General features: G+C 45.1%; 1 protein-coding gene across 1 annotated transcript in view; it reads right to left on the minus strand.

The window, feature by feature from the left end:
• The window catches only part of LOC130417369 (interleukin-6 receptor subunit beta), a 35,289-nt gene continuing 21,081 nt past the window's right edge, over positions 1-14,208 (minus strand). The window contains exons 8-15 of the mRNA XM_056742907.1: positions 5,682-5,940; positions 5,257-5,445; positions 4,886-4,984; positions 3,487-3,630; positions 2,460-2,588; positions 2,087-2,177; positions 1,920-1,995; positions 1-1,532 (exon numbers count right to left, since the gene is read on the minus strand). Coding sequence (XP_056598885.1) covers positions 1,041-1,532; positions 1,920-1,995; positions 2,087-2,177; positions 2,460-2,588; positions 3,487-3,630; positions 4,886-4,984; positions 5,257-5,445; positions 5,682-5,940 — 1,479 coding nt within the window. The 3' untranslated portion in view covers positions 1-1,040. The remainder of the gene's footprint in view (positions 1,533-1,919; positions 1,996-2,086; positions 2,178-2,459; positions 2,589-3,486; positions 3,631-4,885; positions 4,985-5,256; positions 5,446-5,681; positions 5,941-14,208) is intronic.

Consider the following 14,208-nt stretch of genomic DNA (forward strand, 5'->3'; position numbering starts at 1 on the left):
CACTGTTGACATTTTAATCACATTTTTCGTGTTTGGGAAAAATGTGCAGAATTCATAGCGAATTTTAACATGGTGAAATGTGTGGAATGGAGCTAAACATATTACATTCGTATTTGGCATATGCCAGCATAACTAAAACATTCAATACACAATAAACAGCCGAGCAATTTTCAAGCTTGTGAATAACAGATGTTATTTCACAAACATTATGCCACAAACATAGATTGCATATGAGGCTGCACTTTTTTTAATATAATAAATGTGAAATAAAAAAAATCACAGTAACCAGCAAATAGTACAAAATGAAAGCTACTTTTCCTTTTGAATAACATCAAAACCACTAATATAAAAACATACAAATGCATTCAGTGCAAATTCAGTGATTAAAATGATTAAAGTGTGTGTAATGACACAAAATCGCCACAGTGAGTGATGCCGCTACTCTACAATATTAGCGATTGTGTCACAACCCTACTTTCACAAATAATATGTCATTTCATACATTAAAGTAATAATCCACCTTAAAATGAAAATCCTTTGATCATTAATCCACCTCAAGTTTTTCCGAACCAGTATTTTTGTTGTTCTGACGAACACAAATAAAGATATTTGGATGGATGGATGTTAGCAGGTTTCTGGGAGAGCGTTGACTACCATAGTAGGAAAGATTATTGTCTTATTATCTTTTTTGTTCTGTTCAACACAAATTGAGATATTTCAGGAAAGCACAAAGTTCTGTGGCACCTCTGACTACCCTTTTAATCTTTCCTACTATGGTGGTCAAATGATGTCCCAGCAATGTCACTAAGATTTTTCCATCACTGTACAATATTTTAACCACCCGCAGTTTCATTAAGTTTTAAGTATTTCCCTTTCTGCTCAAGCCCGTGAATCATAACACATCCAGTGTTTTATTTCACAAACGATTCCTAAGAATGAGTTTGTTGTTAAGATCACAGTCATGTACAATATCATATTAAGTTCTTTAATTTGTTTTGCATTGGCACATTTAAGCATCCTCCATACAGAATGACGTTCGTTCAGATGCCGTGGTCTTCCGGTAAACCATGCAGAACATGTGAACACTCATCAGCATTCAGTGTCCTGTACGCATCTACCATCACAACAGACATGTAGCTCTGTGACAAGTGGATGTAGTCGCATAAATCTTCTTGTGCCGTCGGATCGCTTTGGTAGCTGGGCATCGTATCAATGAATGGATCCGTCAGTGACAGATGGTCTTCTTGATGTCCAGCAGACATGATTTTTTTTGTTTTGGTGAAGCTCTTGTTAGTTAAATCTGCTAGGAAATGAATTGGTTCATCGGTTCTCAGTTTTGGGTTCAAGTGTGTTTCAGCTGACGTGCAGTTGTAAGTGTTGGCTTTGGCGTCGGTGTCATCAAGTATTTGCTGAACAGGATAGAAGCTCAGAACTTGAACTGGGCTGTTGTCTTTCTCATCGTAACTATGGTTACATGAGGTCTGACCGGTAGAGAAGAAGGAGCTCATGGTGGAAGAGGGTGTTCGCTTGTGCTGTAGGAAGCAGAAAGAAAATATTTTTTTCTAGTGAAGTTTTTCTCTAAAGTAGAAGGTCGAAGGTAGGACCCAACAAAAATCATCTCTTCTTAAAGCTATTTTCAAATACTCATGTCATTCCGAACCTGCACAACTTTTTTCCCCGTGGAACACGAAAGAAAATATTCTGAAGAACGTTGGTAACCAAACAACATTGGCTACCATTGACTTCCACTGTATGGACACAAAACCACTCAGACATTTCTCAAAATATCCTCTTTTGTGTTTCAAGAGTCGTATTTAGGTTTTGAACAACATGGAGGTGAATAAAGGATGGCAGAAGTTTTATTTTTGGCTAAATTATCCCTTAACATCTGAATTCATCTATTTTTGATATTTTCTTACCTGACTTGGTTTAGACCAGACAAACAGGCTGCTGTTAGAAGGGTCCGGGACTATCGGACAAAGACACTGTTTGATCCTAATAAAAAATAATAATAATTAAACTTTTCATTAAGCTGGTAAAGAGTACCATCATTACCGTAATATTGCTCAAAGTGAGTTTTACTTACCTCACCCACATACATACAGGAATTATGAGAAAGATAAAAATGAGAAGCAGTGCACACAACAGCATAGGGATGACCTGTATATCATCATACCCTGTGAACGCACACAAACACTAGATAACACTATATATGTAACAGACTTCATTTTGTAAATAATTAATTCAAAATATTTTAAGTATATTGGCTGCACTAAATTTAGATTTGTAACTACTATTTTTTTTAAATAATCTTAAGGACCCCCAGCCCTAGGTATATTTTTTACCTCTAATATGGGGTCCCTAATGCCTTAGAGGGGGTCCCGGGGCCCCCATCCCCCCCTCAATTCGAATACTTGGTACACATATGAAACACTCAGAGGCAGTGATATCATTCTCACCAACAGCCACCATCACCCACGGCCCAGCGGCGCCCCCTGCTACAGTATGAGCCATCACACAGATGTTGTAGGTTCCTTCCATTAATCCTCTCAGAGAGATCTGATCAACCGCGCTATTAACCTGTTCTCCTTAAAATACAAACATAGAAATGCTACATGAATAAAATGATACCCGTAAGAAAGAAAAATCATTGATGAGATCTCTATAAAATCATAAAGGGATCAAATGGCACGAACACGTGTTTTTCTGTGTGATGTGTTATAAATTGGCCATACACATAAAATTGCAATAATTAAAGGGTCAGAACAAAAGATGCATTCTATCTAAAAGCGAATGCTCACCTAGACCTGCCTGAAAAACCTCTCGTAACCATACCCCGCCGAATCTACATCAGTTCATGGTATGATTTGACCTAGACCGGCCAAATGTATACGCAGGTAAGGGGAGCGTACCTGTCTTGTGCTTTGAACCTGATGTTCCAAATATGGTAAGAGGCGTTACATTTCCGTCTCACGCTTGCAGAATTCAACCAATCACTACACACTGGTTAACTGGCCAATCATAACACACCTCGCTTTTCAGAGCGTAAGCTTTGTAAAAAATCAGCTTGTTTCAGAAAGGCGGGGCAATTTGGAGATACAAACACTGTGTGTGGCAAATACAGCGTTTTGGAAACCTAAATTGTGTACAGACATTGCATTACATCTAAAACAAACGTAATATTCGTTTGAGCCATGTCATTTCACCCCTTTAAATATTCCTCCTAGATATCAATGAGAATAAATGAAATCAGAAGTCTCCCAATTATATCAGAGATTCAGAAGAGATTATTTTTTACCTTTCTCGTCAATTTTATGACAACAATTTTAGATTTTTCTTGTAAAAATCCACACCGCCACTCTCTTCATGTGTTTACACTGTAATTTGTTTCTGTTTTCTTTTATAACATCATGGTACACGTACTGTAAAATACAACCCTTTTGACATTATGTAAGTTATACATTTCGAAGAGTATATTATTCTTACTTTTGTCTTTTCCATTAATACTGTACAGAATGGAGTAGAATTTGATAAATCCATGTAGTTTCTCTATGGGAACAGGATCCCATCGCAGATGAATGCTCCTTCCACCAGTCTGCAGCACTTGCAGCTTTGGGCCAAAAGAGGGCGCTACAACACAGCAACAATTGATGTCAACGAATAATAAAATACATTATATTACAATTATTACATGACATAACTACATAATAATTGGTCGTATACCAAATTGCTTAGGATACCATTTCACAGACCGTTTTCTGATTTTAAAATTGACTATTTATAGGTATAAGGTAATATAGGTTTTAAGGTAAACTGATCATTTTTGTTTCATTCTTTGAACCACTCAGTATACTTTTTACCAAATTTCTATTTGCAGTTATTTGCAAGAAATGAAAACTGGACAAACAAGTGAAAATAACAGAAAAGACGCTCTGTTTTTCAAACCTCAGATACTGCAAAGCAAACAAGTTCAGATTCAGTTTTAAGCACAACCATCATATTTCGACATGTATTAGGAAAAGTCCAAACATATTTTTTTATTTAATAACCTGGATTTTTCACATGTGTCTTGCTTGTCATGTTGTCAGTCTTTTTCAGTCTTGAGGTTTGATTTTGTAGACATATCAGATATTGGACTGGAATGGCCACAATACATCCAGAAATGCTGATTTCAAATGGATATTTGGAATGGTCTCTTATTTTTTTCCACCGTTATATATATATATATATATATATATATATATACATACAGTGCACACCACTATTATTGGCACCCTTAGTAAATATGAGCAAAGAATGCTTTAAAGATAAATCTGCATTGTTCCTCGTTTTCGTCTTATTTTTAAATCTACAAAATTAATTGAAAGAAAAAATGTTTTTCTTCCATGCAGGTTGGCCACAATTATTGGCCTCCTTGTATTTAATACACTCCTCAGCCTTAATAAGAATAACAGCTCTGAGTGTTTTCTTTTCAGTCTGATGAGGTTTGAGAGTCAACCAAAGCCAATCCCCCAAAAAGACTTTCTCCTGATCCTTCAAATGGATGTTTGGCTATGGCACAAAAAATAACTATGTGACATTCCCCCCACTTCAAATTGTTTACTTGAATGAAATGGTGAAATCTATCTATCTATCTATCTATCTATCTATCTATCTATCTATCTATCTATCTATCTATCTATCTATCTATCTATCTATCTATCTATCTATCTATCTATCTATCTATCTATCTATCTATCTATCTATCTATCTATCTATCTATCTAAATATCTAAATATACTGTATATATATATATATATATATATATATATATATATACACAGTATATTATATGTGTGTGTTAATATATAGGGTCTCGAACCACTTCACACTCGCAATGACTGACCTCCTTCTCTTGTGAAAGCAGTGACAGACATGTCAATTCCTGCATTTGCCCCATACACCCTCATGACTGACACATTATAAGGGATCTCTGGCAGAAGACCTAAAACACAAACACTTAAATATCACAAACTATAGTCAACGTTTATCACCGAAGCACTAAGAAAATGAAAATGTTTCAGTATAGCACCTTTTATGACATCTGATATGTAAAAAACGTGTAGTTTTAAAGTATTTTCCAGTTGTATTCTTTGTGAAGCTGCACTGAGACCATAAACAATAATGCAATATAAAAAAATATTAAATGTAAAAAAAGAATGCCTGCAGAAAAAAACTGTACTTTGTTAGAAGAAAAAAGAAAAAAAAAATTCAGACCAGTAATAATAAATCTTCTAGACGTTTCATTCAGATGTTGCCAGTGCATATGGGTTGTTCCATTGTCAAGTATAGAAATCCACTGCACCACAAAGCCGCTCTCTGATTGGTTAGGTGCGATTGTCCATTCCAGCCTTAGTCTGGTGTCATCCAATGATATAACGCTGATACTCTCAGGAGGAGGGAGCTCTTAGACAGGAAATGAGAGATAAAATTGGGGTTAGTGATCACAAGGTCTTCTGCCGTGTTTCTGTACAATATGTTCTGTATAATATGTCCAAAATATTTTTGCAGAGGTTCCGGAATACTTTCACACACAGGACAAAAGAATAAAGTAAACCACAAAAATAGAACAGAAAGGACATTTTTGAGAATCTTTTAAAAACCATGAATGTCATAAAAACATTCTGTAATGGCCTTTGAACCTTTGAAACTACTCTGGCGTGTCAGACTGGATTCACTTGCATCGGTATGTCCAGGTATGTTGATGTAAGACACAGGTGACGTCCCCACTGAGTTAGTCGCTGTCAGACTGCAGGTGCACGCATCATCAGACACAGTGAGGTCACAGGAGGTTGTGGAGGCATCCAGAGTCCCGCACGTCCACTGAGATGAATCCACATCACTGTGGCACCACGCTGTATAACTGAGAACCACACCATTCGCTTTAGGCCACAAGAGAGGCTAAACGAAACATAAAACATGCACAGCAGGTCAGAAATGATCGATTATGTTTCAACCAAGGCTAAAAATGTGACTTAAAATGACTACTTCAGAGTACATTCTTAAAAAAAAGGAGCTTCCACAGGTTCTTCGATGCCATAGAAGAATCTTTTGGTTCCATATAGAACCTTTAAGGTCAGAAGAACCTTTCTAAAACGTTCATTCTGGTGAAAAAGGTTCTTCAGATTATACTAAAGTAAGAAAGAAATGGTTCTTTAAAGAACCTTTTAATGATGGTTCTTTGTGGAAGTAAAAAGGGTTCTTCTACGGCATCGCTGAGAAGCATCTTTTAAGCGACTTTCGTTTGGTTGTTTATTTTATTAAACATTAGTTATTAAATGTTCGCCAGTTCCCGTATCCTCTCCCATTCCTTGAACTTGTTACAACAGACTTTTGTAAATTGAATCTTTTCTGAAGAAGTGGGATGATAAAAAAAGACTTTTCAAGAATAAAGACTTAAGATCTCCATCGGCTTCCATTAAATTGAATGAGGTCTAGGATATTTATTCTTAGAGAAACATTTTATTCATGAGTTTTCTTTTAAATGGCATAACTTGTAATTCAGTTCTATTCAGTGTGAAATTAGGATCGTTATTAAACTTGTGAAGTTATTACAGTTTTTCTCAATTGCTTTGGCACAATTTTCGCAACAGTCTTAACATTCTCTAAACTGTGAGTGCAAATGTCACAACTGCTTGCTGGAACTTTAGAACTTTATTGCATTTCTGCAAAATGAAGTTACTCACCCAAAACATTTAATTCATGCTTCAAAACCTAGTTATCTTGTCAGTAATTTGGCCAAGGCCACCAAAATATAAAGTACTTTTGTCATCGTGTGAGCCACACTGGTCAAAATGTTTAGTTGTTTTTCCATCATGACAGTCACCCATGGAAATAAAGGTTTCATAAAAAAAATTGAGAAGAGTCAATAGTACATAGAAAAAAAAGTAAATGAACATTTCGATTTATTCAGTACATTTATGTTTGTAAGTGTATTACATGTAAACTGAAATCTTGCTTGTCCAATTGCTGTACATTTCATATTTCTTACGGTATGTTACAACAAAAATACAATAGTAAATAACTACAAAATAACCTCCATGAAAAACTAATTATTCTTGTCGGACATCCTGTCACTATTGTTGGTCAGGCCAAAGATTTTCATCAACATCACATCGTATGTTCCCTTTCTGTCGGTCTCTCGACGTTGTGTCGAGAACGACAGATGGGGTTCGCCCTTGAGAACCAATCAACTCTGACTACTATAGAAAAGGCCAATGAAATTTGGCGAATGAAATTTGCATGCCGGGCTCCGCCCCCGGATATCCGGTATAAAAGGAAGCCGGCGTGCAGCATTCATTTACCTTTTGTTCTTCAGAGCCTTCGCTCATGACTACGAACTGAACGAATTCAATGAATTCTTTGTCTTCTTCTACTGCCGGATCTACGACGTGTAGCAGCGGATCGTCCCTACCTGCAGCGACCTTCCCCTGGGCGTCTCGGCAGTTCCGAGGGTGTGTGATTTATCTAAAAGTCCTTTTCAGGACTGACTGAGCATTCTCCAGCGAGGCTGTTCTCTTTGGTGCGGAAAGGAATGGATACGATCGCTGCATTAGGTGTGTGGGCGTCCAGCACACTGAAGCAGTGTTCGTTGACACATCTGCCCAGACTCGTCTGCTACCAGGGCTGTGACATCTGTGGCTACGGCCCTGATGACCACCCACGTTAGCAGCGTTAGTGATATGGGGAACTCTGCGAACGTAAACCCGCCAGCTAAGTGCTCACGGGCCGATCGCACCTCGAATCGCTTTTCTGAACATTCCCCAACCGGCGGTGGCATACCGTCCGGATTCTCACGCACACACATCGAGAACGACATGTCCCGCTGTTCTCTTGGGTGCGGCAGGGGACTGACACGATCGCTGCATTAGGTGTGTGGGCGTCCAGCACACTGAAGCAGCGTTCGTTGACACATCTGCGCGCACTGCGGGCAGATTGTCATTCAGAAGTTGCGGTCACGGGTGGCTGTCTTCCTACGGGAACCAGCCACCATTTCGTCTGCTACCCGGGCGGTGACATCTGTGGCTACAGCCCCGATGACCACCCACGTTAGCAGCGTTAGTGATATGGGGAACTCTGCGAACGTAAACCCGCCAGCTAAGTGCTCACGGGCCGATCGCACCCCGATTCGCTCTTCTGAACGTTCCCCAAACGGCGGTGGCATACCGTCCGGATTCTCACGCACACACATCGGGAACGTTGTGTGACGTAGATGAGATGTCGCTCGCAGCATCGGAGGGAGACTGACATCCGACTCTGACGAATCCGAGCTCCACCCCCAGCGGTCGAGTTAGGAGGAAGCAGAAATGTCATTCATGCTAACCCGGGGTTCCGGAGGTGCATGAGGAGCTGTGTAAAACTTGGAGCGCTCCACTCTCGGACCGCTCCAGTGAAAACCAGCTACACCTCCCTTACTTCCCTCGATGGTGGGGCAGCCAAGGACTGCGTCGAGATCCCCCGAGTGGAACGTCCGCCCGCGGTGCACCTGTGCCGCGGACGGCTACCACCTGGGGGGAATCGCCACGCCTACGGTCCAAAGCATGTAAGACTTCGGCATCACTGGTGTCGAGGGCTTGCGATGCCGCGGACCAGGCTGCCTCCTCTCTCTTCGCCATGGCCAGGCCAAGGCATTGAGAGAGCCCCGCGAGGGTAAGGCCGACCTGGGTATAATGCAGGATCTCCGTGCCGCCGCTGACAGCGCTCTACGGGTGACTAAGGCGGCGGCACGGGCCCTGGGTCGGACGATGTCCACGGTAGTGGTCCAGGAGAGACATCCCCGGCTATACCTTGTGCAGAAGAGTGATACCAAGTGTAGTAGAGTAGGCGTGGCGAGACCGTGGTTCGAGTCCGGTGAGTAATTGTGAATTAGCGCCAGCTGTGCGCACACCGGGCTCGAATCACGTAGGAGATGGGAGCATATAAATACAAACGTAAAACAAGTTCGGGCCTGGTCCTCTCTCTTCGACGGTCCGGTCGCTCGTTCCTTTTATATGCTCCCATCTCCTACGTGATTCGAGCCCGGTGTGCGCACAGCTGGCGCTAATTCACAATTACTCACCGGACTCGAACCACGGTCTCGCCACGCCTACTCTACTACACCAAGGAAGTCCGCTTTCTTGATGCACTCATCTCGCAGGGTGGGTTGTTGGTAAAGACCGTCGAGGACTGCGCTCAGCAGTTTTTGACGGTGAAGCAGACAGTGGCAATTAACCACATTTTTCTCACCGCGACTCGGCCGCCTGAAGGCCTCCGAGATCCCGCGTGACGTCTGCTTCCCTGCAACCCAGGACCCCTTCGACATCGATTCCGGTTCCTGTGCCCCCACAGGCGGCACCCCGGAAGCAGAGGTCGAGGGGGAAACCTCCACCCCGTCAGCAAACTTCTCACGAGAAGGGACACTGACGGGAAGACTCCAGGGAGAACAACATCGGGCCCGAACCATCACAGCCACGGCTCTGATCGGTCGGTACGTGACGACTCCTGCCTCGTCACCAAAGCCGGGCCCTTTTCAGGGCCTGGCGCCCACTTACTCACAGAGTTTTTCGGTCTCCCCGGGTGTACTTGCAGCCGATCCCACACTCCACTGGACTGTGCTCGGCGAACCGACCTCACGCCCTGGCGAGGCATGAGGTCGTACACATACGACAGTTGTCACCACTCTCAAACCGACAGTGCGTGCCATTGTCCCGCCAGGCAGGTAAAAAGTCGGAGCCATCCTTCCCTCCGGGGACCCCCCGCGACAGATGGTTAGCTCCGCCAGCCGACGAACCACCCCCCGTGGAAATGATGAAGCAGACTGCCCCCTTGGTCACCCTGTACAGTCCCTGGGAGCTCAAGAGCTGCCCACACTGTCTCGCTGGCTAATGCGGGTGGTCCGTCTTGGTTACTCGATCCAGTTTCCCAGAGACTTCTGGCAAAACAGGCATCGAGTTCGTCCAAAATCAAGACGTTCAGTGGGTCACAACCTGCACTTCATAATTCCCAAGAAAGACGGTGGGTTGCCATAGGTCTGCGTACCCTGAACAAGCACCTTCACGAGTTGCCGTTCAGATGCTCACGCAGAGGCGCATCCTGACATCTATCAGGTGTCAGGATTGGTTTGTGGCAATCGACCTGAAGGACGCTTACTCTAATGTCTCGATCCCCTCGACACTGCCCCGTTCCCATGGTTCGAGTTCGAGGGGTGGGCATATCAGTACAGAGTCCTCCCTTTCGGTCTGTCCCTGAACTATCTCGACGACTGGCAAACACACGTGAGATCTGTTCTGTACACAGAGGGACCTGGTGCTCCGGCATCTAGATCGATTGGGATTTCAGGTCAACCGAGAAAAGAGCAAACTCTCCCCAGTGCAGAGCATCCTCTTTCTCGGTATGGAACCAAACTCTGTCACCATGACGGCACAGCTGTCCGCAGCACGTGCCCAGTCAGTGTTGGAACTGGAGGCTCCTGGGACACATGGCATCCTCCGCGGGGGTAATACCCCTCGGGCTGATGCACATGAGACCGCTTCAACACTGGCCACAGAGTCAAGTTCCGAGGACAGCGTGGCACACCGGCAGCAGGCGCATGGTGATGAGGCCCTGCTGCCGATGCACCCTAACCCCTTGGTCTTCCATGACCTTCCTCCGGGCGGGGGTTCCCCTCGGGCAGGTTACGAGGCACGTCGTGGTGACGACGGACGCCTCGCTGCAGGGGTGGGGTGCAGTGTGCAACGGGCACGCAGACGCGGGGCGCTGGACGGGCCCCCGTCTGCGCTGTGCAATTGCCTAGAGTGGTGTACGCTCACGGTAACTAACACAACTTGCCCGACGCCTCCTCCTGTGGAGTTAGCAGGTGATCCGCTCCCTGCGGGCCACACACATCCCAGGCAGACTGAACCAGACAGCCGACACGCTCTCTCGTCAGTATACGCCTTGCGGAGAGTGGCGACTCCACCCCCGGTCCAGCTCATTTTGGGTGTTGTTCGGACAGGCACAGATAGACCTCTTTGCCTCCCATGACACCACCCATTGTCTGCTTTGGTACTCCCTGACCGAGGCCCCCCTCGGCACGGATGCCCTGGCGCACAGCTGACCACGGGACGGGCGGAAGCACACCTTCCCCCCCAGGAGCCTCCTTGCACAAACACTGTGCAAGGTCAGGGAAGAGGAGCACCAAGTGTATTGGTTACACCACACTTGTCTAACCGCACTTGGCTTCAGAGTTGATGCTCTGAACAGCGACTCCCCCTGAACCATTCCCCTGAGAGAGGACCTGCTCTCTCAGGGGAAGGACACGTTCTGGCATCCCAGATCAGACCTCTGGAACTCCATGTCTGGTCTCTAGACAGGACAAGAAAATCCTGAGATGGCTACTCCCCCTCTATGGCTGAGACCATCACCCAGGCTAGGGCCCCATCTACTAGGCGGTCACACGCCTCTAGACGGCGCCTCTTCTCGTCCTGGTGTTTCTCTCTCTCAACGAGAAAAGACCCACTGAGGTGCTTGATCAGGATTGTGTTCCCCTTCTCACGAGACTGGAGACTAACATCTCCCCTCCAAACTGAAGTGTATGTAGTTGCTATCGCCACTCATCACGACTCAGTTGATGGAAAGTTTCTAGGGCAACTCGACCTGATCACCAGGTTCCTAACGGGCGCGAGAGGGCGGAATCCGCCTCATCTCCGCTCCATACCCTCTTGAGAGCCCCTCAGAGGTTCCGATCTTCCTCACCTGAGTAAGACAGCCCTCCTGTTGGTGCTCGCTTCCGTCAAGAGGGTAGGGGACCTCCAAGCATTCTCTGTGTCCCCGGATTGCCTTAAATTCGGCCCTGGTAATTCTCACGTTATCTTGAGACCCAGGCCCGGATACGTGCCCAAAGTTCCCACTTCTCCCTTCGGGGACCAAGTGGTGGACTTGCAGGCGCTCCCCACTGGGGAGGAAGACCCAACCCCATCCGTGTTGTGTCCTGGACCGCACGCAGAGCTTCAGTAGCTCTGACCAGCTCCTAGTTTGTGTTGGAGGACAGCAGAAGGGGAAGGCTGTCTCCAAGCAGAGTCTGGCGCACTGGGTCGTGAATGGCGTTACGACGGCATTTCGATCTCAGAATCTCCCATGCCCATTGGCAGTGAGGGCTCACTCCACCGGAGTTTAGCCACCTCCTGGGCACTGGCAGAAGCACCTCTCTAGCAGACATCTGTAGAGCTACGGGTTGGGCTACGCCCAAACACCTTCGCAAGGGTTAACAACCTTCGCGTAAACCCGGTGTCAGCCCACGTCCTGCGTGGCGACATGTAGGACTGGCATCCGGGGGAGCGTATGCCTGCGAAAGCACCTTCCCACCCTCCAAGAGGTTGGGTCAGTGTGCTATCTACCCTTTTCTTCTTACCCAAACACATGGCTAAGAAAATTGGTACCTCACCAACCTTCCTTCTTACCCAGACTCTGGTTAAGAACAGGCATTCCATCCATCACTAAGCAAGCACCTCCTGGGGGTTGGCTGGGCAGAGCAGCCTTCCCCCTTAGGCCGGGAAACCTTATGACCTATCACAGATAGTTCTAACCGGACCTGTGCTATCGGACGCAGTAACACCCCCACCGTGGGCTGTTCCGTCTGTTATACCCTCATGACAATGGTTCCCACACATGGTAACCCATGAGCTTCCCCAGGTGGACCTCCACCTCGCGGTACTACCCAGTCCGCCCGTTCCATGCGTTCTCCTCCAAGGACGAGACCATATCATATCTCCACCATATTCCTCCCCACGGGTAGGAGGTGGCCTCTGCAGCGCTTCTCTGATTAAGAGTTGCACTTTTCCCGGTGTAAACCCGAGCCTCTCGCCTGTAGAGAGCTAAGGCCCCGTCCGTGAAAGGTTACCGGTCAGGGCTGTACCCATCTTTCTCCCAGAAAGCTCTGGAACCCCCCGACCACCACACTGGAAGGTTACAAGTTTCACGAAAGCGTCGAGCTGACACGCCCAGGCTTGTTACCGTCGCTTCGCTGAGATTGTGACGCGATACAGCGTTTGTGGCGTTTTCCATAGATAACCCCATCTGTCGTTCTCGACACAACGTCGAGAGACCGACAGAAAGGGAACGTCTTGGTTACGTATGTAACCTCAGTTCCCTGATGGAGGGAACGAGACGTTGTGTCCCTTATGCCACAAACACGTATCGTATTCTGCTGCAGTCGTGAGAGGATCTCAGGCTCTTCAGAACAAGAGGTAAATGAATGCTGCACGCCGGCTTCCTTTTATACCGGATATCCGGGGGCGGAGCCCGGCATGCAAATTTCATTCGCCAAATTTCATTGGCCTTTTCTATAGTAGTCAGAGTTGATTGGTTCTCAAGGGCGAACCCCATCTGTCGTTCTCGACACAACGTCTCGTTCCCTCCATCAGGGAACTGAGGTTACATACGTAACCAAGACGTTTTCCATTGTCATGTACCGGGGAAAAAATCTCCTTGAATGCCGCACCCATCCCCTGCAATGATCAGCTGTGATGTCCTCACATGCAGCATTCATGGCATCCAACAGACACATCTGATCTTGTGGTCTATGATCATATACTTTCAACCTCCAAGCAGAAAAAAACTCTTCTATTGGGTTTAGGAATGGAGAGTATGGTGGAAGGAACTCCACTGTTATCCTTTCATGTGTAGCAAACAACTCCCTAACAATGTTGGTTCGGTGGAAGCTGACATTATCCCAGACAACAACATAATTTGCCATTGTAGCAGACATTACAAACAATATCAATGTCAGATATTTATGTAATTTACATGTGTGTATAGCAGTTTTTGATAAGTGAATGGATTGTTTTGAATGTGATGGCGTACACGATGAAAAATTATTGAGAAGTTGTGAAAAGTTTGACAGTTTAAGCGAGAAATGACTCATCAGTTTTGATCAACAAGCCATATGAAATTATTTGTTGTGCAAACTGTAGACGATTGTACTTAATGTTTGCACACATGTGCCAAAGCATTTGCAATTTGCTCAAATCAATAAGAAATTCCAATCTGATGTGAACAATAAGCTAATTGTTCAGAGATCTGATCTTATTGTTTCGGAAAATACAATTTTCATTTGAGAATTGAGCCAAAGCAATTGAGAAAAACTGTAAACACATTTTCTTTGTGAAGTTATTACACACATTTTCTTTATTTAGCTCAGAACACACACTCGAT

Source organism: Triplophysa dalaica, chromosome 3, assembly GCF_015846415.1.
Source record: "Triplophysa dalaica isolate WHDGS20190420 chromosome 3, ASM1584641v1, whole genome shotgun sequence".
Classification (NCBI taxonomy): domain Eukaryota; kingdom Metazoa; phylum Chordata; class Actinopteri; order Cypriniformes; family Nemacheilidae; genus Triplophysa; species Triplophysa dalaica.